This window comes from Rutidosis leptorrhynchoides, unplaced genomic scaffold, assembly GCF_046630445.1.
Source record: "Rutidosis leptorrhynchoides isolate AG116_Rl617_1_P2 unplaced genomic scaffold, CSIRO_AGI_Rlap_v1 contig173, whole genome shotgun sequence".
NCBI lineage: Eukaryota > Viridiplantae > Streptophyta > Magnoliopsida > Asterales > Asteraceae > Rutidosis > Rutidosis leptorrhynchoides.
Genome location: NW_027266422.1, coordinates 19,386 through 41,854, shown reverse-complemented (window position 1 = coordinate 41,854; position 22,469 = coordinate 19,386). Strand labels below are relative to the sequence as shown.

Genomic DNA, 22,469 nt, shown 5'->3' with positions numbered 1-22,469 from the left:
GTAGTAGCGACTAGTACTGGCACTGTTGCAGCAGCTAATAAGGACTCTGCTACGATAGCCGCAACACCATCGGAGACGGAGACTGAGACTCCGTTGGACTCTGAGGCTAATAAAAGTATTACCGTGGAAAAAGGAGGGGAGGCTGTACCGATTGAAGAGGAGCCGATCGTGGAGAAATCGCTGGTGGAGGAACCTAATCCTCAGCTTAACGGTGGTCCGGTTCCGATGGAGGAAGATTCTGTGAGTCCTGCTACTGTATTTTGTATCAAGCTTAAGCAGCCTATGTCTAGCTTGCAACACAAAATGAGTGTCCCGGAGCTATGTCGTGATTTTAGGTGAAATTCTGCTGAATGTTTCATCTATGCTTATTGGTGTTTTCAGTTGTTAGGTGGGGAGGATTTTATTTTGATGCTGCTTGATTTCGAGGGCGTGTTTTATGTGGGTTATTTTATTTAGGGTCAAATTAATTTGCAGTTTTGTTCAAGATGATGTTCTAATAAACTTTAATGGTTCTGGTTTTTAGTGCTGTTGCTTGGTGCGGGAAACTAAATGCTATAGCCTGTGCATCAGAAACATGTGCGAGAATTCCGAGGTTTGAATTTTAATCTTTTCCTTTCGCAGAGAGCCCCGTTTACTCCGTAGTCTATTCATTCATTTTTATTCTTCTTCTTTTTTGGCTTGGGACAATAAATCTGCTGTACTTGACGTGCCAATGTTTGTTTTTGTAGCTCTAATGCCAATCCACCATTTTGGATCCCAATACATATCGTGATCCCAGAACGACCAACTGAATGCGCGTTATTCAATGTCCCTGCAGGTACGTAGTATATGTTACTTGTTTATGATGACCGGATTGCATTTTCTTTACTTGGTGTCCAAATTGTTAACTCCCGTCACATGTCCATGTTTTAGATTCTCCACGTGATTCTGTTCACTTCATTGAATGGTCCCCCAATTCTTGCCGCCGGGCATTACTGGTTGCTAATTTCCATGGGAGGGTTACTATCTGGACTCAGCCTTCTCAGGTAAGCTGGCTTTAGCAACTTCTTTTGCTGAAATGCTTGTGAGGTTTTTTTTTTTTCCCTCCTATGTTTCCTGCATTCACTTTTATGTAGTTTAGTTTGTTAAATTGTTGACTGATTTTGATCATTCTTCTTTCAACCTTACTAAAGAACCCAAATTTGGGACTCTCAAAAGTATAAGAGCCAATCATATTCTGCCATGTCTGCATGAAGTACACGTCCCAAAATCAGAGAATAAGTATATGCTAATATAGCAAGTGATCGGCTCTTAGTATTTTTAGCGTGGTTGTTCTTCTTTATCTTACCCTCTTTTGTCTTTTCAGTATTGTGATGTCATTTCAACTTACATTTTCTGTTGGTTAATTTAGGGTCCAGCTAATTTGGTCCGCGATACCAGCTGTTGGCAGCTTGAGCATGAATGGCGCCAGGACATTGCAGTTGTTACAAAGTGGCTATCAGGGGTTTCTCCGGTATGTGGGTGTTATCTTTTTCTTTTATGATCTATAGTAATAAATACATATTGTAGTTGTTTTTTCTTCTTCTTCTTCTCACTTTTCAATCTTCAGAGGTCTTTGTGAAATAAAAGATGATAGCACCATTTTTTAACGTATTATAAATAAGTTATTTTCAAATTAGTGTTTTCCTCATTTATTGTTCTCATGTTATGTCTTACTTAAATTTGTTGTTACAACATTTAATGATGTTTCTAAGCTGTTTTGTATTTTATAACTTTTTTTAAAAACCAGTATAGGTGGCTTTCCTCAAAATCCAGTTCTCCCCCAAACTCTAAGTCCACGTTTGAGGAAAAGTTCCTTTCACAGCAGTCTCAGACTTCAGGTTCGTTCTTCTTTTCACTTTTTTCCATTCATTATATTCTGTTTTTCTTGGTGGTTGTGTTAGACACGGTTTACTGTAATCAGGTTGTGTAGACCATGATTTTTAGAACATAATCACACTTGAATCACTGCCTCAACTGTCAAAGCTGTATTGCCGTGGCTGGTACCGCCTGCTTTGTAATAAGATCATGCCTATGATCAGTTAGATCTTATAATTGTGTGTCCATCCATCATAATTATGTGTCAAACTTTTTGAAGAGCACCAAGTGTATTCACTGATGCAACTTCTATTCTCTTTTCAGCTAGGTGGCCAAATTTTCTCTGTGTTTGCTCTGTCTTCTCGTCAGGCTCTGTTCAACTTCATTGGGCTCAGTGGCCTCCCAGTCAGAATAGTATAGGACCAAAGTGGTTTTGTACAAGCAAAGGACTCTTGGGTGCTGGGCCTAGTGGTATAATGGCAGCTGATGCTATCATAACAGACAGTGGTGCAATGCATGTGGCAGGTGTTCCAATTGTCAACCCGTCTACTGTTGTTGTTTGGGAGGTCACTCCTGGACCGGGAAATGGATTTCAAGCTACACCAAAGACAAGTACTAGCAATGTTGTGCCTCCTTCACTTAATCCGCCCAATTGGTCTGGTTTTGCTCCTTTGGTTGCATACTTATTCAGCTGGCAGGAGTTTTTGACATCTGAAGCTAAGCAAGGGAAAAAACACACAGATCAAGACTTCATCGACTCTGTTTCACTTCACTGTTCACCAGTATCTAATTTTTCGGCATATGTAAATCCTGAGGTTGCAGCTCAATCTGCAGCAACGACTACATGGGGTTCTGGAGTTACTGCTGTTGCTTTTGATCCCACTCGTGGTGGTTCTGTGGTAGCTGTGGTGATAGTTGAGGGTAATATCACTTATATCATGACTTTTATGGTTTGACACATAGATTTATGTTTTCCATTATTATTCTTGGGATTGGGGCTACTCGTTGTTTTATTATGGCGTTTCTATATTTTAATATCCTGTTTGTTTTGTGAGTAGTTGTTGTTGGTCAACTTCGTGTACCATTTGTGATATGTGGCCTAATTTCTTTCTTCTGCAGGACAGTACATGTCTCCTTATGACCGAGATGAGGGTCCTTCCATTACTGGGTGGAGGGTTCAACGTTGGGAGTCAACTGTTCAACCTGTTGTTCTTCATCAAATCTTTGGAAACCCCACTTCTAGTTTTGGTGGTCAAGCTCCCATGCAAACTGTTTGGGTATCCAAGGCAGACACATCAATACCACCCACTCATGATTTAAAGTTTCAACAAGCTACTGCTTCAGGTCCAAATACTGATGTTCAAAAGACAACTGATAGTCTTGCTGAAAAGGCAAAAAGAGTTACTTTTGACCCATTCGATCTTCCTAGTGATGTTAGAACTCTTGCCAGAATTGTTTACTCCTCACATGGCGGTGAGATTGCTATTGCTTTTCTGAGGGGTGATGTTCACATCTTTTCTGGTCCAAACTTCGCACCTGTTGATAGTTACCAGATTAATGTTGGGTCTGCAATTGCCTCCCCTGCTTTCTCTTCAACAAGTTGTTGTTCAGCTTCTGTTTGGCATGACACTAGCAAGGACCGAACCATATTGAAGATCGTCCGTGTACTTCCTCCATCTGTTCCAAGCAGTCAAGTGAAAGCCAATTCATCAACTTGGGAATGTGCAATTGCTGAGAGGTAGATTTCTGATAATTATTATACGCAACTGTTTCCCGATTGCATACTGTCCTAAATCTTGTGTAAGGAGTTTGTCAAGATTTTGATGTATTGGAGTAACCTTCTACACTTTCAATCATTCACATGAGTGTTAGTTGGGTAGATCTTTTAGTCTTCACATTTTTCCATTGTAGGTTTTGGTGGAGCCTTCTAGTTGGAGTTGACTGGTGGGATGCTGTTGGCTGTACACAGAGTGCTGCGGAGGATGGGATTGGTATGTAGAGCGGATGCGTTAGCATTTGATTAGTTAAATAACATGGAATGGAAGTTTTCATATAATCCATTTAACTGTTTTTTATCATGCCGATTTTCACCCTGGTTGATAAGTAGCATTTGTTTGTGCCCAGTTTCATTGAACAGTGTCATTGCCGTGTTGGATGCGGATTTTCATTCGCTTCCTTCTATTCAGCATAGACAACAGTATGGCCCGGTAAGTTCCCCTAGACTTTTACTTTCTCTAACTTGTACTAATTTGGTTAAATACATTTGTTTTATCACAGATGCCACACACTAATTAGTAGTATTAGTCTATTGGGTGTTTTCCTTAAGAGTTGATTTTTGTGAAATGCAGAGTCTGGACAGAATAAAGTGCCGGTTGTTGGAGGGGACAAATGCGCAAGAAGTCAGGGCCATGGTTTTAGATATGCAGGCAAGGTTGTTGCTGGATATGTTGGGGAAAGGCATTGAATCAGCTTTGGTAAATCCTTCTGCTTTAGTCGCTGAACCTTGGCAGGCATCTGGCGAGACATTAGCCAGCATCGATGCCGATTCAATGGCAGTTGAACCAGCCCTTGTTCCAAGTATACAGGCTTATGTTGATGCAATCCTGGATCTCGCTTCTCATTTCATAACACGATTACGTCGCTACGCTAGTTTCTGTCGCACGTTGGCTAGTCATGCTGTCACCGCAGGGACAGGAAGCAACCGCAGTGTGGTAACTAGTCCTACCCAAAGCTCAGCCACTACTCCTGCAGCAGCAGCAGCGACAAGTCAGGCTGTTCAAAACGGTACAGCAAGCTCCACTGGAAGCACACAGATGCAAGCTTGGGTACAGGGTGCTATTGCTAAAATCAGTAGCAGCACGGATAGTGTGCCCAATTCAACTCCAAACCCTATTAGTGGCCCTTCTTCGTTTATGCCAATAAGCATCAACACAGGGACTTTTCCTGGAACACCAGCTGTAAGGCTCATCGGGGATTGCCATTTCCTTCACAGATTATGCCAACTCCTGCTCTTTTGCTTTTTCTTCCGGAGAACACAGTTACCTCGCTTCATGGGGAATGCTGCACATAGAAATACTGCCGAGACAATGATGCAGAAACCCCAACCTGGTGGAAAAGTGGAGGAGATTATTTCAAAACCGATGTCGGGTATGGCGAGGCCAGATGAAGGTGGCAGACCGGGTCAACTCATACCCGGAACAAAAACCGAAGAAGGTCCGGCTGGCAGATCAAGATTGGGTTCAGGTAATGCTGGTCAAGGTTACACTTTCGAGGAGGTAAAGGTCCTTTTTCTCATACTTATGGATCTATGCAAGCGGACTGCCGCGCTGGCACACCCATTGCCAGTGTCTCAGGTGGGAAGCGGTAACATCCAGGTTCGGCTACACTACATCGATGGGAATTATACAGTGTTGCCTGAGGTAGTGGAAGCATCCCTGGGCCCACACATGCAGAACATGCCGAGGCCTAGAGGTGCAGATGCAGCTGGTCTGTTACTAAGGGAGTTAGAACTCCATCCTCCTGCTGAGGAATGGCACAGACGTAATATGTTTGGTGGGCCATGGTGTGATCCAGAGGATGTGACAGATCATCCAAAGCTACAACCTGGAGAAGTAGTCGATGGGAGTTCTGGTGGTGGTGGCGGCGGTGATGTCCATTATGGTTCTCCTGGGCTGTGGCCAAGGAAGCGCAGATTGTCCGAAAGAGATGCAGCTTTTGGGCTGAATACTTCCGTGGGGCTTGGGGCCTATCTTGGTATAATGGGATCTCGAAGAGATGTAGTTACTGCTTTGTGGAAAACTGGCCTCGAAGGGGTTTGGTACAAGGTGAGTCAATGAACTTGATTAAGTAGTATTATAATTCAGTTGACTTGCCAGATTGACCGAGTTATTATACTTATTATTTTTGCAGTGCATAAGATGTCTACGGCAGACTTGTGCTTTTGCTCCGAATGCAAATGGCAACCAAATGGAGACATGGGAGACATGGTGGATTAGCCGTTGGTCATGTGGTTGTCCTATGTGTGGCGGGACATGGGTTCGAGTTGTATAGTATAGATTTATAAATTAATATCTGCATATGCATTCATCCACTATGTGTGGGTTCTAGTATAGACTATAGATATTAGACAAATCTTTTTTACTTAAAAACTCTTTTCATTTCTTATAGTACTTTGAACTTTTGTTAAACATTTAACTACTTACCTTAAACCATTAGTTTGTTTCCCGTCAGTGGAAAAACGGACGGCAAAAAAGTTGGCTGTTTGGGTCCAGGGGTTGTTCCATCCTGTCTTCCTCCCCGTGTTCTGTCAAGGTTCTTGTTCTATCATAGTCTTCATTCCAGTCCTTGTCAAGGTTCAATGCAAGTTCTTCATAGTTCCCAGTCCTCAAGGTTTCATCATAATGTCAAGGTTCCCAAGTCAAGTATAGGGGAAAGCCCATCTCCGAGCCATATTGGGCCCAAATATGACACGATCATGGGCCTGAACCCGGGCCCATCCAACCAACTTCTTGCCCCCGCTAGAGTTGCAAGCTTGCGCGACTAAGCTCGGCGATTACTTTTGTTTTTTTTTTTGAATATAAACAGTATTAACATGACGTCTTTGGCCGATGTGGGATTAAGAAACATAATAATATACTAGAAGAAAATTCATTTCAGAGAGAGAGAGAGATTTGCAGAGCCAAGCAAATCATGAGCACACCATCGGCAACAGCTGGGACACACTCGTTGGCCTTCCGTGTTATGCGGCTTTGCCGGCCGTCCTTTCACGTCGACACTCCTCTCCGCCTCGATCCTACCGATCTCCTCGTCGGAGAAGATATCTTCGATGATCCCATCGCCGCCGCTAACCTCCCTCCACTCCTCAACGCTCACGTCACCGCCGTCACTCCTAGCGCCACCACCGACTCATCCGATCTCACCTATCGCTCTCGGTTCCTTCTCCACCATCCTTCCGATTCCCTCGGTCTCTCCGGCCTCCTCGTCCTGCCTCAAGCATTCGGGTAATGCATTTCTCCTACACTATATACAGCATTAGCGAGTTGTTATAATAATGTACGAATTTCTCATAGGCTGGTTTATAATTTTTGCAGGGCAATTTACTTGGGAGAAACTTTCTGTAGCTATATTAGTATCAATAACAGCTCCAGTTTTGAAGTCAGGGATATTATTATCAAGGTTTGTTCTCTAATTATTCATCGAAATGCAGCTCCTGTAACTTTAGAAATTGCAGTATTCAGTTACCCTGCTCATAGAATTAAGATTCGTGTAGGCAGAGATTCAAACTGAGAAGCAGAGGATCCTCCTGCTGGATACATCGAAATCACCAGTTGAATCCATACGTGCAGGAGGCCGTTATGATTTCATAGTAGAACATGACGTTAAGGAACTTGGAGCTCACACGTATGTTAGGCCTTGTGTTCATTTGTGATGATTCATTCATGGTTTACTGGATATTCTAACTCGACCTCTAACAATCTTCAGGCTAGTCTGCACTGCTTTGTACAGTGATGGAGATGGGGAGCGCAAATATCTTCCTCAGTTCTTTAAGTTCATCGTTTCAAATCCTCTCTCAGTTAGGACAAAGGTATCATCTTTATCTTACCAAAACACAATCAGCAACTTTTATCTGAAAATCGATTCCTTTCTTTTCAACAGTCTCTTAGCTGGTACCATACCTTTTGATTGATATTCACTGATTTATATTGTGCAGGTCCGCGTCGTCAAGGTATGTTCAAGCTGACTGAAATTATTGATTGAGCTAAAAAGTATCATTACTATAAGGTTCAAAAAATTTTATTTTCTGCTGTCGATCGCCGTTGGAAACTTATTGCGATGATGCTGTGTTGGTTAATTGTAATATTGCTACCAAATAGATGCTTGGTTATTAGTTGCCAATATTGATCGCATTCTGCATCGTTCTTGTCTAAATTTTTATTCCGTAGAGTTATATTACCGTAACTGGTTCAATAGTTGGAGGTGCATGAGATAGCATGTTTTTTCTTCCATAGTTTAGGAACCATGAATAAAGCAGATCAGTACTTTAGTTCCAGCATGACATTGATTGCCTTTTCATGCTAGGCTTTCTCATAGATCCATTTTTACAATATTTTTATTCTTATTTCTGCTGACGATAATATCATATATTCTAATTAGTCAAAACCTACTTTACTTTTAGTCTAATTATATCATGGATATAAAAGCAGCATCTTCAATTCTCAGGACACTACATTTCTAGAGGCTTGCATTGAGAATCATACAAAATCAAACCTTTATATGGATCAAGTTGAGTTTGAGTCAGCTCGGCATTGGAGTGCAACAATATTAAACGTTGATGAGCATCCTACAAAGAAAAAGACTCATGATAGGTGCGTAGTATAAAGTATCAGCAGATTATGGTTACGTTACTTGTTTCATTTCCATATAAAAGGTTGCCCATTTCTTCAAACAATTTCATCCTCATCAGTTGAAACTCTTTCAATGTCTCTTTTAAAATGGTTGATGATGTCACAGGGAGATTTTTAAGCCACCAATCCTCATCAGATCAGGTGGAGGGATCCACAATTATCTTTATCAGCTAATATCATCATCAAATGACTCTGGACAAGTGAAAGTTGAGGGAAGTAATGTTCTCGGTAAACTCCAGATAACATGGCGTACAAATTTGGGTGAACCTGGTCGTCTGCAGACCCAGCAAATTCTTGGACCTGTTAGTATGCAATCCCTAATTTTTATGAACAAGATTTCTATGCTGTGTTTCATCATGCATTAACAAATAAAAGTTTTCTCGGTGCATGTTGACATTTTTCCTTCTGCTCATACTAAAATTCAGCATGCCTTTATTTTACGTAAAAAATTCTTCTTTCTAGTGCACCTTTTCATGTTCAACGAATGGGTGTTGTAGATTGTATGATGAGCGCTACATCTTATTTCTTGATTCCAGTTCATATTGGAAGGACTAATAAGTGAGTAGAAGCATGACATGGTTGCAGAAATGTAAATTTTTAGATTTGCATAAAAGATTTACAGGATTGCAACTATTAATTTCAATGCTAATATTCACCGTACACGGTAACATCGCAATAGAGTGAAACTTAAAAGACACACGTCCTCTTTGTGTTTATATGCAAGCATACATCATGCCAATGGGCTGTATTTGGTATTTTTCTTAGAATTTGGAAATTTTATTTTTGCAGCCAATCACATACAAGGAGATGGAATTACGTCCTGTGGAGGTTCCATCTGTGATCAATCTAGACAAGCCTTTTTCGGTAATTGTGGTTTCTACCATGCCTTCTGTTGGTTCTCATTCTACTTCATTCTTTGAGGATATTTTACTTCTCCTTCTCCCTTCCTGAGTCACTTATATCTCTGTTTTTCTAGTTCTATGCAATCAGTTCTCATTTGCTTACATTTTCATACATCATTTTCTTGGAACAAACACAAACTGTAATCTGCTAGTTGATTTTGGAATTTAATCATTTCATATATTTGTAGGTACATTTTAACCTTACAAACCAGACAGAGAAAGAGTTGGGACCCTTTGAGGTTTGGTTGTCACAGAATGATTCCTCCGATGAGAAAGCTGTTATGATTAATGGTCTACAGACAGTGGTATGATAGGCTCCCATTTTTTCTGGTTAAATACCTTAGAATATTTTTTTGGTGGGGGGTGACCGACTCAGATATATCTAGGTGCGACTTGATGATGCAATTGAAAATTTGGAGTTTCATAAGTGATAAATGCATTCAAGCTATTCTATTTTTCAAGCTTAGAAGAATTATTATTTATCGTGGTTTTGATAGATGACTTTGTAAACTCCTGTGCAGGCATTACCAGGAATGGAGGCATATGGTTCCTCTAAGTTCCACCTGGTACATAAAATTTTCTGGCTTGCATATACTTTGCTACATAAGTCTCAGTAATTTCAGTAGATCATATCCAAAGAAGCATCTTTGTTCTCGCAACATTTCCAGGGTTGATATATCTGCTCTATTAATTCTCTCTTTTGCTTCGTCATAGTGATGATTTCTTTTCGTGTCCTTTTGTTAATGCAGAACTTAATTGCTACGAAACTTGGGGTTCAGAAAATTACAGGGCTTACATTCTTTGACACAAAAGAGAAGAAAACATATAACCCATTGCTTGATTTGGAGGTAAATACAGGTTTTAGTTATCTTATACTTACAAATCTGCCAACTTTTTCTTGTCAAAGATCTCACAATACTCCCGTAATACATTACATTCCTTCCTAATCAACTGAAATTTCAAATGTGATGTTGGGTGTGTTGCAGATGTTCGTCGATTTGGAGTAGCACTTTCTTATATTTTAGGAATGCAATTCAAGTTAGTGAAGGACAGTAACAGTTGTTTCAAGACAACTTTTTATTATCCGACACCACTCCATGTAAGCATAATCTTAACAAGTGTCCGTTTGCTGATATCTAAGCAAAAAGAGGTCGTTTTGTTATCCTAAACACTTTTTGATTCTCAAATGTTATTGAATTTGGAGGCAAAGGCTAAAAGTTCGGATAAAATAGAAGTAGAAGTGGAAAAGAATGGAATTTACTGTACATTCTGAATAGAGAACCGTGAAGTGATAGGATTTGTAAAGATGAGATTGAACTTTTTGTTTGGATAGATTGTTCCGTAAGGGTGCGTTTGTTAAGCAGTACGTGACAGAATGTGGCAATTTCTTACAGTTTATCGATCGATCTTTTCGATTGAAACGCACTCACAGTCGACTTCTTTGATGTTTTACTTTGACGTTATAATATATCTAGTTGATTTTCCATTAAAGTGGTTGATATTACACGAACTGAAAAGGAACGCTATCACAGGCTTCTAGACTTTTCAAATTGTATTCAGAGCATTCTACTTGTGTTGAATTGAACACGTTTCTAGACTTCTAAACTTAGTCGTCACTCGACAAATTAAGGACCCAAAAATTCAACATTATTATAGGTACATTCCAAGAATGTTGGAATAAGCTTGGTTAAAAAAAGACCACAAAAGAATTGATGGTGGACGAACTTGAATCACTCCTTATCAAATCTCTTACTTAAATAATTTCTCTTACCCGGCACATTTTTTTTTGTTCTATATACATAACGATAATAATATAAAAGGATTTAAATATTTAACCTTAAAATACACGACATGGATAATGAAATTTTTTGAGAAGATCTTGTTATGCCGGCAAATTAGACATGACGACGGTCCAATTTTGAATTAGAACCGACGATTCACGGTTTTTAAATTTATCGAATCGAATTGGAATCATAATTTTTTTGGATAATTTTGGTTCGATTCTAGACTGTTCCGATTCAATTATATATAATTTTAAAAAAATTAAAATCAAAATAGAAAAGATAAAATTTCGATTCCGATTTAATTACGAAACAAGAAACCGCGCTTACCGATTCGATGAATTTAAGATTTTTAGGATTTGACTTAGAAACAATAACCGCGCTGACCGATGTCTATGCCAGCTTTATACAGCGTTACAAACAACTGTAAAAGAACTACTCCGTAAAAAACAAGTGGAATTACACAAGAGGGTCCCATAAAAACAACTTGAAATTTGTCTGCACTTCAATAAATACGGTCCACCAGTTAAAAAGAAAGGAAAAAGAAATCCCGCGTTTTTTCCTAAGCTCATAAATACCCGCAAAAATCTGCTCCAATCAAAAAGCAAAATCTCTCTCTCTCTCTAATCGTCGTCTACATTTGCTCTCTCTCTTTCCAATTTGTGTTGTGCATGGCAGTGAGTTTGTTGTCTAATGAGGTATCTGACCTTTGCCTTGGAAAGCCAGCGTTGAGGTCTCTATCGATCTCCACAACAATTGGGGATGCCCTAATTGCGTTGAAGAGAAGTTCTGATCAGAGCTCTTTAAGTGTATGGTCTTGTATCTGTCGTCGCCGGAAACCTAATAAGGAATGTGATGAGGAGATTTGTGAATGTGTTGGTAAGATTTGTATGGTGGATGTTGTTTGTTTCCTCGGAAAGGAAGAGAATTTGAAGAATCCCTTTTCTGCTTTGCAATTACCCATCTCTGTTTTGATTCCAAACATTAAGACTACTCCTAGCCTTGTTAGGCAACTCGAACCACACGCCAGGTTCGTTAATTGATCAATTTTATTAGTTTATGCATGGTGATTTTTGGGAATTTGTTTTAATGGGTTTGTTATGGAATTGATTGATTAATTAGCTCTTTCTAGAATTTGATGCTGTTACTATTTGTCTGGCTGATTGCTTTGAGAGAGAGAAAATAAAGTGTTTGTTGTTTGAAATTGACCGAATGTTGAATATTTGGTCCTATTATGGTCTTAAAGATTACATTTTTAGGGTTTTAAAAAATGTTGAACATGGTCAAAAATTCAATTTTGTCGGACGATTCTAATTTTGAGTACAAGCTCATGTTGTTAATTTTCACATATCTTCTGTTTCAGGGTATGGGATGCCATTGATGCAATACTAGATGGTGCACAGAACTTGGTGATTCCATTAAAAAGTCTGAAGAGGAAGTTCCAGCTTCATAGTAGCAAGTCTATGATCAATCCCTCCACCATACACAACAATCTCGAATACTGCTGGCTTACTCAAGAGGACATCATCCGTTACCTCCTCAACTCCATCGGCCTCTTCAGTTCAATCTCAATTCAGCCTATCGACTCTCTTAACATCATCAATACCCAAAACATCCTTTCCATCAACTATGCCGATCATGCCATGTCAGCATTGCAGCCTATCCTCAAGTCCCTCGAAAACCAGACCTCCGTTGCCATTACCGACGATGATGGAAAGATTATGGGTGAAATCTCACCGTTCATTCTCAACTATTGTGAGGAGTCGGTTGCAGCGGCCATCACGACTCTCTCTGCCGCTGATCTGATGTCTTATATAGATTGTGGGGGCCCACCTGAGGATTTGATACAGTTGGTGAAGAAAAGACTTGAAGAAAGGAACTTAACTTCAGCTTTGGAGCTGATAGAGGAGGAGACGGGTTTGTCGTCATCCTCCAATTCGTTGTTGTGCTCTTCATCGGATGAAGAGAGTACTGTCTTAGGGAGGAGTGGAAGGTCAGTTAGAAATGTGAGGAGTTTGGAACCCATTGTGTGCTATCCATGGAGCTCGCTGGTGGCAGTGATGATTCAAGCTTTGTCGCATCGAGCAAGTTATGTGTGGGTTGTTGAAGAAGATGGTACTTTGGTTGGAATCGTCACCTTTGCAGCAATACTCGGAGTTTTCCGGGAAAAGTTTTGAAGGCTATTATCAGAGAGTTCGAATATTAAGCAAAAAACTAGCATAGTGCCAGTGTAACAGATTTTATTTTTACTTTTAAACCATTGCGAATTTTGTAGTCATCTCTGTTGAACTGTGAGAAAGAGGAAAATTTCATATTCTGACATGAACTTTTGAGAACAGAGTCGCTAATGTGGCAAACTTAAGGAAGTACAACATCTCGTTCTCTGTATTTATAACTATAAACATGTTCGTACAAAGAGAGAACATGATACCCCAACGGTTTATTCTTTATATGGACGAGAATCATCCAGTTTGCCGAAAAATGGAAATATGGACAAGTAACAGTTAAAAATCTCGATAATTGAGTTCTGAAGCACACGACAGCAAGGCTTCTCTGACTTGATGATTGCTGGGTTCCATATGAAGGGCATCTTCGTATAATCTCCTAGCTTGTTGCAAAAGCTTCACCTTCTCTTTACTATTGCCTGGCCTCAAGTATGATCTCTGTTGCAGTGCCACACCCCATCTGAACAATGCTGCAATGTCAAAAAAAGTTTCTCAGGAATTCATCCTCTCGTAAAAGAAAGGACTTATTAGACCTGTCACACACAAAAAACTACAAATACGTCGACTGAACTTGTAAACAGATGCTTTCTCACCATTATGTGTGTGAACATTGCCTTTGGACATCATTGCATCAAATTTATCAATGGCGGCTAAAAATATCTTGTCAGCTTCAGAAGCCGCCTCCTGAAAGTTTAATAATGATAATTCGAGTTAAAATTTAGCAACGACGATCCAATTTACGTTGGAAACTATTTTAATGACATGAACATCAATAACTTTGCTTGGATCAGAAGTTAGTCATTCAACTTTCAGGATCAGTATCTTTGCTAGGTGAAGACTGGCGAGAAAAAAGTTGAATCATGGAATACATGTACGACTGACCAAAGATAAATTTGCAAATACTTACTGGCCCAATATCAGCAATTAACTCAGCACGAAAGGAGAGAGCAAGACCCCAATTGTACAAGGCTCTAACGTCATTCCCATCAATGGCGAGAGCCAGCCTATATTTTTTGCCAGCCTCTACAAGTAGTTTCTCACACTCTTCACACACATCAACTAAGACAGATGCAATTTTATCTTTGTTCAGAACTTGATCGTCAAGTCCTCTAAGTACAAACCTCTTTTGCTCAACATATAAGGGATCGCTTCCTCGTAGAACAGCTCTCAATTGACGACTACATTTCAGTTTTAGCTCCCCATGAAGAAGATAAGTGTTGCCCAATTGGCCTACTGCTATTAAACTCATGGGCTTCATGGCTACAGCCTGAGAGAGTATGTCAGCGGACTTGTAAAGTATGACCTCAGCATGCTCTTCTCCTTTTCTACCCCTTATACATTCTTTCGCTTGTATGAGAAGATCATTTGCTTCTGTAAGATATTTATCAAACAACACATCATCTGAAACTGTGGAAGAAGAGAAACCTACCTCAGTTTGATGTGCATGATGGTACTCAGACCGACCAAAATCATCCTCAGACTTTATTCTTTCCTCTCTGAATTGAGCCCTGTAAGTTTCATTTCTACTCTTCTCCGTCCTTCTAGAAGACCTGTAAGCTCCATTGCCGTTGGCAAGCATTTGCTCTTGTACAAAGGAAGTTTCACTCTCCACATGTTTAAAGCTAATACTATTATCCAGGGAATCAAGCAGATCATTATTAGATTTCCAGGTTTTCCTTTTATTATCCGCATTCATACTATCATTTCGGTGACTATACTCTCTGTTGTCAATAAATCTCATATCACGGCTTTCCTTCTCCCTCAAACTCTCTTCCTCATCCTCCAACCTGAAATTCATTCTTCTACCTCCATCTTGATCTAAAGAATATTTCCTGGTTGATTCCTGAAAGTAGTTTGAATTTGAGTCTTCCTTAATCTCATGAACTGAATTAGAGACTCTTTCCTCGACAGAAGACCTTGGAGGAGTCCCTTGCATCTGATTGTTTACCAAAGTTTCTGCAACCCCTTGCTTAACATTGTCTTTAACTTTACTAGGCTTCAAATCAGCCATTTTTCCTCCAAACAATCCCATAGCAAACTTCAGCATCTCAAAAGCTCCTTCACCAACCTCTTTCTTTTTCCTACTAGATTTCAGGCTCTCAACTACAAGACCATTAGAATTCTCCAACGCATCGGAACCAGCCTCTACAACATTTTTAGTTTCCCAGGCCGATGATCTCATTGTTTCAATCATACTAACATAACTTTCCAAGTTGTTAAAAGTAACTTTATTACAATCAGCATCTTTTTGCATATCAGTCTTTAAAGTAAGCAGTGTAGTATCTAACCCATCAAAAAAATCCGACAAGATTCTTAATCTATCATTATAAAGCTTGAAGCTTTCTTCTTTTACCCTCGTCTGACTTCCATTTCCACCCAAAAACCCGGCACGAACATAGCCAATCGAAAGCCCAATAGCGAAAACTAAAGCAGAAGCAGGAAACAGCACAAGAGAAGAAATTCTAACTCTAGAAATGGCTAGAGCACATACAAACCCCAACAAATACACAAAAATAAACTTCTTATCGTTCAACCCAATAGAAATTAAGAAACTCCGTAGCTGATCTGACTCACCGGAATCATCCCCAACTCTGAAATCGTCCCACCCACCGCAGCTCGCCGACGGAGATATAGAAAAGGATTTGAAAGGAGAGGGAAAATCGAGGGATTTCGAATTGAAAAAACCTCTGTTGTTGAGGAATTTCCCATTTTGACGAGAAAGTGAGGGAAAATGGAAGAGAAAAAAAGGACGTGAGAATTGAAGATTGTGAGGATTGTTAATGGGGTTCAGCAAACTCAAGGTTTTCATTGGAGTTGCAGAGAGATCGACTGAGAAAGAAGTGTCGATGAGTCGTAGAAGATGAAATGATCGTTAATGTCGTTAGCTGTTTGTGTCAATTAAACGTTTAACATCTGACGGATGACTAACGGGTTTAAAGTCGTCTAACTCGTAACTCGTTATTGAGCGATTTAGCAAATCAAAGCCCAAATGTTATTTGGGCCTTAGAATCTGGGCTGTATGGTCCATTAAAGTGATTAATTGATTTATTTTTTCATAAGAAAAATATTTTGGCTATTGTTCATTTCATTACATCAAATGTACATTTATTTACGATATGAGAAGTCTCTTGCATCGTTAATAAGATATCTCTCTCAATTATACGCTTCTTGAGGAAAATCAGTTAGCTGATTTTTTGGTGAAGAAATGAAGCTCTCACCATAGTGAATGGATGTCGTGGAAATTCCCACGGACAGAAGCTTGATCGATCATTTTAGCCGATATGATTGGCGTTAGTTTTGTTAGAGCTTACTCTTTTTTTCCTTATTTTTTAAATGTTTCTGAAGAATTAAGGAAAAAATGAACATAAATTTAACTTGAATTTCATGTTTTTATTCTAAAAAAGTACTTGTAATTTGTTTGTAGAAAAATATAAATTTGTAGTATGTAGGTGAGAACGAAATAGATAGTAATTGACATTAGGAAAAAGAAAGAAAAAAAGTAGTGCACAAAATGGGAAAACGGTTAAGATATAGATGATGAGTGCGTGGAGCGAAAGCAATGGCAATTAGCAGAAAAAAAGTGGCAGACAAGTGATAATGAGTGATGACTATAAAAGAAAGAGAAGTCATTACCAAAACAAAGTGTTTAGTAAAACTAATGGTAAATATTATACGGAGTAGTTTTTCTTTTACTCTTCACGGACTCTCACACACATTTTGAGTGTGATGAAAAGTTGTTAGTATTCTCTCGTCTAAAAAAAAATATTTTTTTTACGTTTCTAACGAGATTTGAACCTTCAATCTTTCGAGGAAGACGATGTCTTAACTATTAGAAATAATGTTTTAATCATTAGATCATTATCTTGATTCAAAAAATATATGTTTTGAATTTTTAGATTGAACATGTATTTAATCAATATTTTTCATTAAATGTAAATTCATATAAATGAGTTTTAAAATTTTATAATATAATTGTGTATTTTAAGATGGATGTAGTAAGCAATTGATAATCCAATAATAACTAATTAAATATTAACTTAAAAAAAAAAACTAACTAAATATTCACTAGCTCATTACGATAAATTCAGAAACTTTGTTATAATTAGATTGAGTATGAGTGTGTCGTGTTCCGTCTTATTCCAAATATTTTGTAAAAATAAAAAATATTATATTTTTTAAAAATGTTTGGACCAATATGAAAATTCAAACGAACCTAATAAAGAGTTTAAGTAATTGTCTTGTTAATTAGTACTGCAGCTCCAAACTAACTTGTTGTAGAGAGAAATACACTAGAGTAGTAGTATTATAATTTTCTTAAAAAAAAAAAATTCTATTTTAGTGTATTAGATTTTTATTTTATTTTTTGTAGTAGTATTTTTTGAATATACTGTATTTTTTTAAGATATTAGTGAATTTCCTTATTTAAATAAATACCGCGATAATTTTGTATGGATAATATTTTTTAATTAAAGCACTGAGGGACTTCTCTTGAGAGAGAAAAGGAAGGGAAAGAAATCCCACGTGTCGAATAGACTTTGTTTTGAAGAACAGAAGAGAAGCCGCAAGCACAAGGAAAAAATCAGCTCTCCACCCACTTTAATTCATCTTCCTTTTTATACTTCTAGAGAGAGAGAGAGAGAGACAATCGGTTTAGGGACTAGGGTTCTTTAAAAATCCCACTTGATTTTTACTCATAATTAAGAGATATGTATGTTGCTTCTTCTATGAGAAAGTCTTTTAAGGATTCTCTTAAGCTTCTTGAAGCTGATATTCAACATGCCAACACTCTGTAAGATCATCTTCTCAACCTTTACTTTCCTCTTTATTACTCTATCTGTCTATCAAGCTTCTTCATTTATCATCACCATTCACCACTTATTATTGTCATCAATGATCCTCTGATGCTCTGGATTTTTTTTTTTTTACTTTTAGTTTTGTTTCTCTTATACTGATGATTTTCTGCTTAAATTATGGTTTTTATGGTGTGATTGTTTCTAATTTTTTTTTGCTATTGGGTTACTAAAAAAAAACTTTGATTTTCAGTTGGGGCTGCTGCTCGTGCTTTGCCTTTGATTTTCAGTTTTCACTTATTTAAGTTCTATTTCACTAATGGGAATTCCGTCTTTATTTCCATAATGTATTGTTTTATGCACTAGCTTGCATGCTGTTATACCCTTAAATCATTCTGTCTTTTATCATTGATTTTATCAACATTTCAATTTTTACTTGACTGAACATGGCGCCTGCCTCTGTGTTCTTTCACTTTGTTTTGCTGCTGCCTGATTAAAATTTATACATTGCTCTTACAATGCGGCAACTGGCGTCAAGTTTGCGACTTCTGGCTGTCTCTAACCTTCTGATGTTTCATTCCTTTCCTTGTTTTAACTTCACTGTCTTGTTAATATTGCAATTTTATGATTGTATCTGTATACTTGGTAGGCTGTTTCACTTCTTACTCGATAAAAGAAATCCCTGGTTTAAAATTCTTGTTTGGTGATTTGAGGTGCAGGGCCTCAGATTTCCCTAGGGAATATGATGGTGCCTGTCTTCAGATGAGAATGTCATACAGTCCAGCAGCACACTTTCTCCTTTTTCTCGTGCAATGGACTGACTGTCAACTTGCAGGAGCTCTTGGACTGTTAAGAATACTAATTTACAAGGTTGAAGATTTGTTTCTTACAATTGGACTCCAATATGTTGTGTTGACCTACTTTACTGCTATGGGATATGACTGATCAAAACAACTGCTTCGTGCAGGTGTATGTAGATGGCACGACTACCATGTCTACCCATGAGAGAAAAGCGAGTATTAGAGAGTTCTATGGTAAATTCTCTGTTCAAGTTGATTGTTTTTCAGTTTTTAATTGCTATCTACATTATATCTGTTATCACACTCGGTGTATATTCTTGTTGAGAACAGCGGTAATTTATCCCTCTTTGTTGCAACTTCCAAGTGGTGTTACTGATGCTGAGGATAAAAGACAGAGGGCAGTTTGCATGGAAAAGTATCGAAAGAAAGATGACGAGTTGTATAAGAATTACACGGATGTAGATGTTGAAAGAGAAGAAGAATGTGGAATATGCATGGAGGCTAACAGTAAGATTGTATTGCCCAACTGCAACCATGCCCTGTGTTTAAAGTGTTACCATGAATGGTACTGACATTTCCATCCTCTCTCTCTCTCTCATACTGTGAATGGTGCCATGAATCTGTTTGAATTATCTCCTTTACTGGATTCCCTGGCTTAGTTGGAATTGTTTAAGTACTTAACTTCCAAACTTGACTTACTACGGCTGCTATATGAAAATTTTCAACTATAAATCTGGCAAACATCTGTGTGTAACCTGGTTACCTGGAAAGACTTATTAGAACAGAAGTTCGGTAAGCACTCTGATTCTGCGCTTAACTTCAACACAAAGGGAAGTTATTTTATCTAATGACGAAACTGACTTGCCAAGATTCAAAACCTTCGCATAATTTATTCTAACTGTGCATCGTTTCTTTTTTTTTCGGTTCATGACATTGTTGTGGGGGAAGTTAAGGTTTACTCTCATCTGTGTCTGTACCTGTTGGATCTTGGGTTCAGTGCTGCTTCCCGGCTTATTCCATGAGTTCTTTGATTGTTGACCATGTCATCGTTTTATTTCTCTGTGTCTGGTTCATCTTAATTTTCACTACTTGTTTGTGCCTTTATATTAATGTTGATGGATTTTCCTAATAGCAAATGAAAACTTGTGAACTTGCAGGCGAGCGAGATCACAATCATGCCCCTTCTGTCGAGACAGTCTTAAGAAAGTAAACTCTGGAGATCTGTGGGTGTTTACTGATTGCAGGGATATAATTGACATGACGACCTTAACAAGGGAGAATCTCAAAAGGCTTTTCAACTTCATAGACAAATTGCCTTTGATTATCCCTGAGTCTCTTCTTGATCCATATGACCCCCACTTGAGATAGACGAGAAATAAAGTACAAATACTATTCGCTCCTTGATTTCCATTGTACCTTTTTTTCTTTGTTTGGTAACATAAAGGCCGAAATCCATTCGGTAAATGTGTAGAGTAGTGTAGAGTAGAAATGGTTGGCTGCTTCCCAGTTCTAGTAAGAAGAAGGATATGGCCTGAGTTATTGAAGGCCTGTTGGTGAAGTTAAGAGATGAGTGTATTTAACATCTTTGTATATGATTGTATAGCTTATGCTTGCTAATAAAAGCTCCTACTAATATGAATCATCTTTCTATCATGACTTTTTACATCTCTGATGTATTCCCTCCCGGGATATACTAATTTCAGGTCCCCTTATGAATAGTTAGGTCCTCTTATGAATAGTGACAAATTTTAGCCGTTAATTTCTCTCCCTGGGTGATCTGGACCATTAATTCCATACATGAACAGTAAATGAACAGTACGCGCGTGAACATAGCTTTTCCCAACCGCCAACGCGCCGGATGCGTGTACCTATTACACGGCTACCTGCTAAATTCCAATCAAACCCCAGAAAATTCTCAAATTAAACTATGTTAATCTAGAGGCGATCGGGAGCATTTTTAATAAAAGGAGATTACCGATTCGACGACCGGAAACAGCCGAGTCTCCACCGAGACCGGACCGAGTCAACACCGAGTTGGATGCTTTTGGCCGAGTTTCGGCCGAGCCGACCACCCAATAGCCAGCCGAGACCACCACGCCCACGGAATTATCCGGAAACGCCGAGGAATCCATCGTTGACCGACAAAGACAGAAAGTCAAAGTAAGTTTTAGTCCATTTTTACTCGTCAATTAAACATAAAAACTATATCAAGGCACTCAGGAGACCACCACGAACAACATATATGACAATCAATCGAAATCCCTAAATTTTGATTATGAACACGGAATCTTGGAATTTAAATTAAACGAAAATAAGAAGAAATTGAAAGAAACCGACCTCATAAACGTGTTCTACTCGCTAAAAGGAGTAAAACCCGACCACGGTTCGGCCGGATAGACGCCGGAACGGCGTGTCACTGTCGGTGACAGAGACGGGACGAGAGAGAAAGGAATTGCGTCGTCGAACTGATGAAGAAGAAGGAGGAAAGAGTTATATAATAAAAAAATACAAGTAATTACTATAATTTCCTTAACTATTTAACGAATCTACAAAATAACCAGATATAATATTCGGTCAAAGAAAAAGTCTAGGGGTGATTCAGTCTTTTTAATAGCCAAACCTAAACTAATGTCAGTCATGTCCGTCCGTTTTTAAAGTATTTACAATAAAACCAACGCGTCAAAATAAAGTCAAAAGACCCTTCATGGTAATTGGATCGATCCGAACCAGATTTTATATATTAAAGTAATATATTTATTTTCCGAAGCTAATAAAATCATTTTTACTTATCCAAAAATTATAAAATTTTTACAGTAATTCAAATATATTATTTAGAACAAAATCTCAAAAATTCAGAATTTTTGAAAAACATAATTAGTTTATTTGAAATTCTGAATTAATAAGGACAATATAAATGTAGTTAAGTGTTTTCAAATTTATTTTAAGTGATTTACTAATTTATAAAATCATTAAAAAATGGCAAAAAACTTATTATTATTATTTGGAATATTCTGTGAAGTTCTAAAAATATTTTCCATTTATACAAGTATTTAAATAAATTAAGGAAATGATTTTAAGATAAATGCTAACGAATTAAATAAATGTTTTCATAAAAAAATAAATCACATCTTCATAAAATTAGATTTTGCAAAAATTTATTAAATACTAAAATATGATATGTTAACATGTTAAATATTTTAATGAAATATTTATTTCTTAGAATAATAAATTTTGCTAAGTATCTAACTAATTTAATAATCGCATATAAGAAATCTAACCGCGCGATTCGCACAAGTTCTGCGTACCGAATTTTATTTCGCGAGACGTATAATCTAACAGCGAGTTAACATCGAATCATTTAAGTATACGAATTACTTTATTATGAAGAATTCGATAGTTAATAACGTTAGTATCGATTTCAGACAGAATCGCACAAGTCATCTATGGAGGGCGTACAAAAATACCCGACATCAACAACTATGAGTGTACTTTCTTTTTAATTATGAAAGTATTTTTATGATTTATAAGTATACCTACATTACTAAGCCGTAATTTATGTCTATTTCGAGGTTTATAAGTTATTTAAATTATACGACATAGTTACGTATTATATTTTAAAAAAACTGAAGAGAACTTTCAATGACGTAAAGCGACGTTCCCATTCAACTTTCGACGAGGTTTAAAAGCAAGTTTTGCTTTTATTATATATATATGTGTGTGGCGACTGATTC

The 22,469-nt window shown here is 38.0% G+C and overlaps 4 protein-coding genes across 4 annotated transcripts; all 4 read left to right on the top strand.

Moving 5' to 3' along the window:
- Nucleotides 1-225: 225 nt before the first annotated feature.
- On the top strand, nucleotides 226-5,886 carry LOC139881583 (mediator of RNA polymerase II transcription subunit 16-like). Its single transcript, XM_071866029.1, has 12 exons — nucleotides 226-335; nucleotides 524-592; nucleotides 729-817; nucleotides 913-1,025; nucleotides 1,391-1,492; nucleotides 1,769-1,859; nucleotides 2,161-2,757; nucleotides 2,956-3,574; nucleotides 3,748-3,827; nucleotides 3,961-4,043; nucleotides 4,185-5,660; nucleotides 5,746-5,886. The coding sequence occupies exons 1-12, from the start codon at nucleotides 226-228 to the stop codon at nucleotides 5,884-5,886; spliced, it is 3,570 nt and encodes a 1,189-aa protein (XP_071722130.1).
- A 639-nt stretch (nucleotides 5,887-6,525) lies between these two features.
- LOC139881585 (uncharacterized) lies at nucleotides 6,526-10,149 on the top strand. The gene is made up of 12 exons (XM_071866032.1): nucleotides 6,526-6,836; nucleotides 6,927-7,011; nucleotides 7,106-7,236; nucleotides 7,318-7,420; nucleotides 7,547-7,561; nucleotides 8,056-8,201; nucleotides 8,347-8,542; nucleotides 9,030-9,104; nucleotides 9,331-9,447; nucleotides 9,664-9,708; nucleotides 9,892-9,990; nucleotides 10,129-10,149. The coding sequence occupies exons 1-12, from the start codon at nucleotides 6,526-6,528 to the stop codon at nucleotides 10,147-10,149; spliced, it is 1,344 nt and encodes a 447-aa protein (XP_071722133.1).
- Nucleotides 10,150-11,594: 1,445 nt separating this feature from the next.
- Nucleotides 11,595-13,100, top strand: LOC139881584 (CBS domain-containing protein CBSX5-like). The gene is made up of 2 exons (XM_071866031.1): nucleotides 11,595-11,953; nucleotides 12,287-13,100. The coding sequence occupies exons 1-2, from the start codon at nucleotides 11,595-11,597 to the stop codon at nucleotides 13,098-13,100; spliced, it is 1,173 nt and encodes a 390-aa protein (XP_071722132.1).
- Nucleotides 13,101-17,854: 4,754 nt separating this feature from the next.
- LOC139881579 (E3 ubiquitin-protein ligase AIRP2-like) lies at nucleotides 17,855-20,106 on the top strand. Its single transcript, XM_071866026.1, has 5 exons — nucleotides 17,855-17,937; nucleotides 18,658-18,808; nucleotides 18,906-18,972; nucleotides 19,069-19,303; nucleotides 19,896-20,106. The coding sequence occupies exons 1-5, from the start codon at nucleotides 17,855-17,857 to the stop codon at nucleotides 20,104-20,106; spliced, it is 747 nt and encodes a 248-aa protein (XP_071722127.1).
- Nucleotides 20,107-22,469: the final 2,363 nt, after the last annotated feature.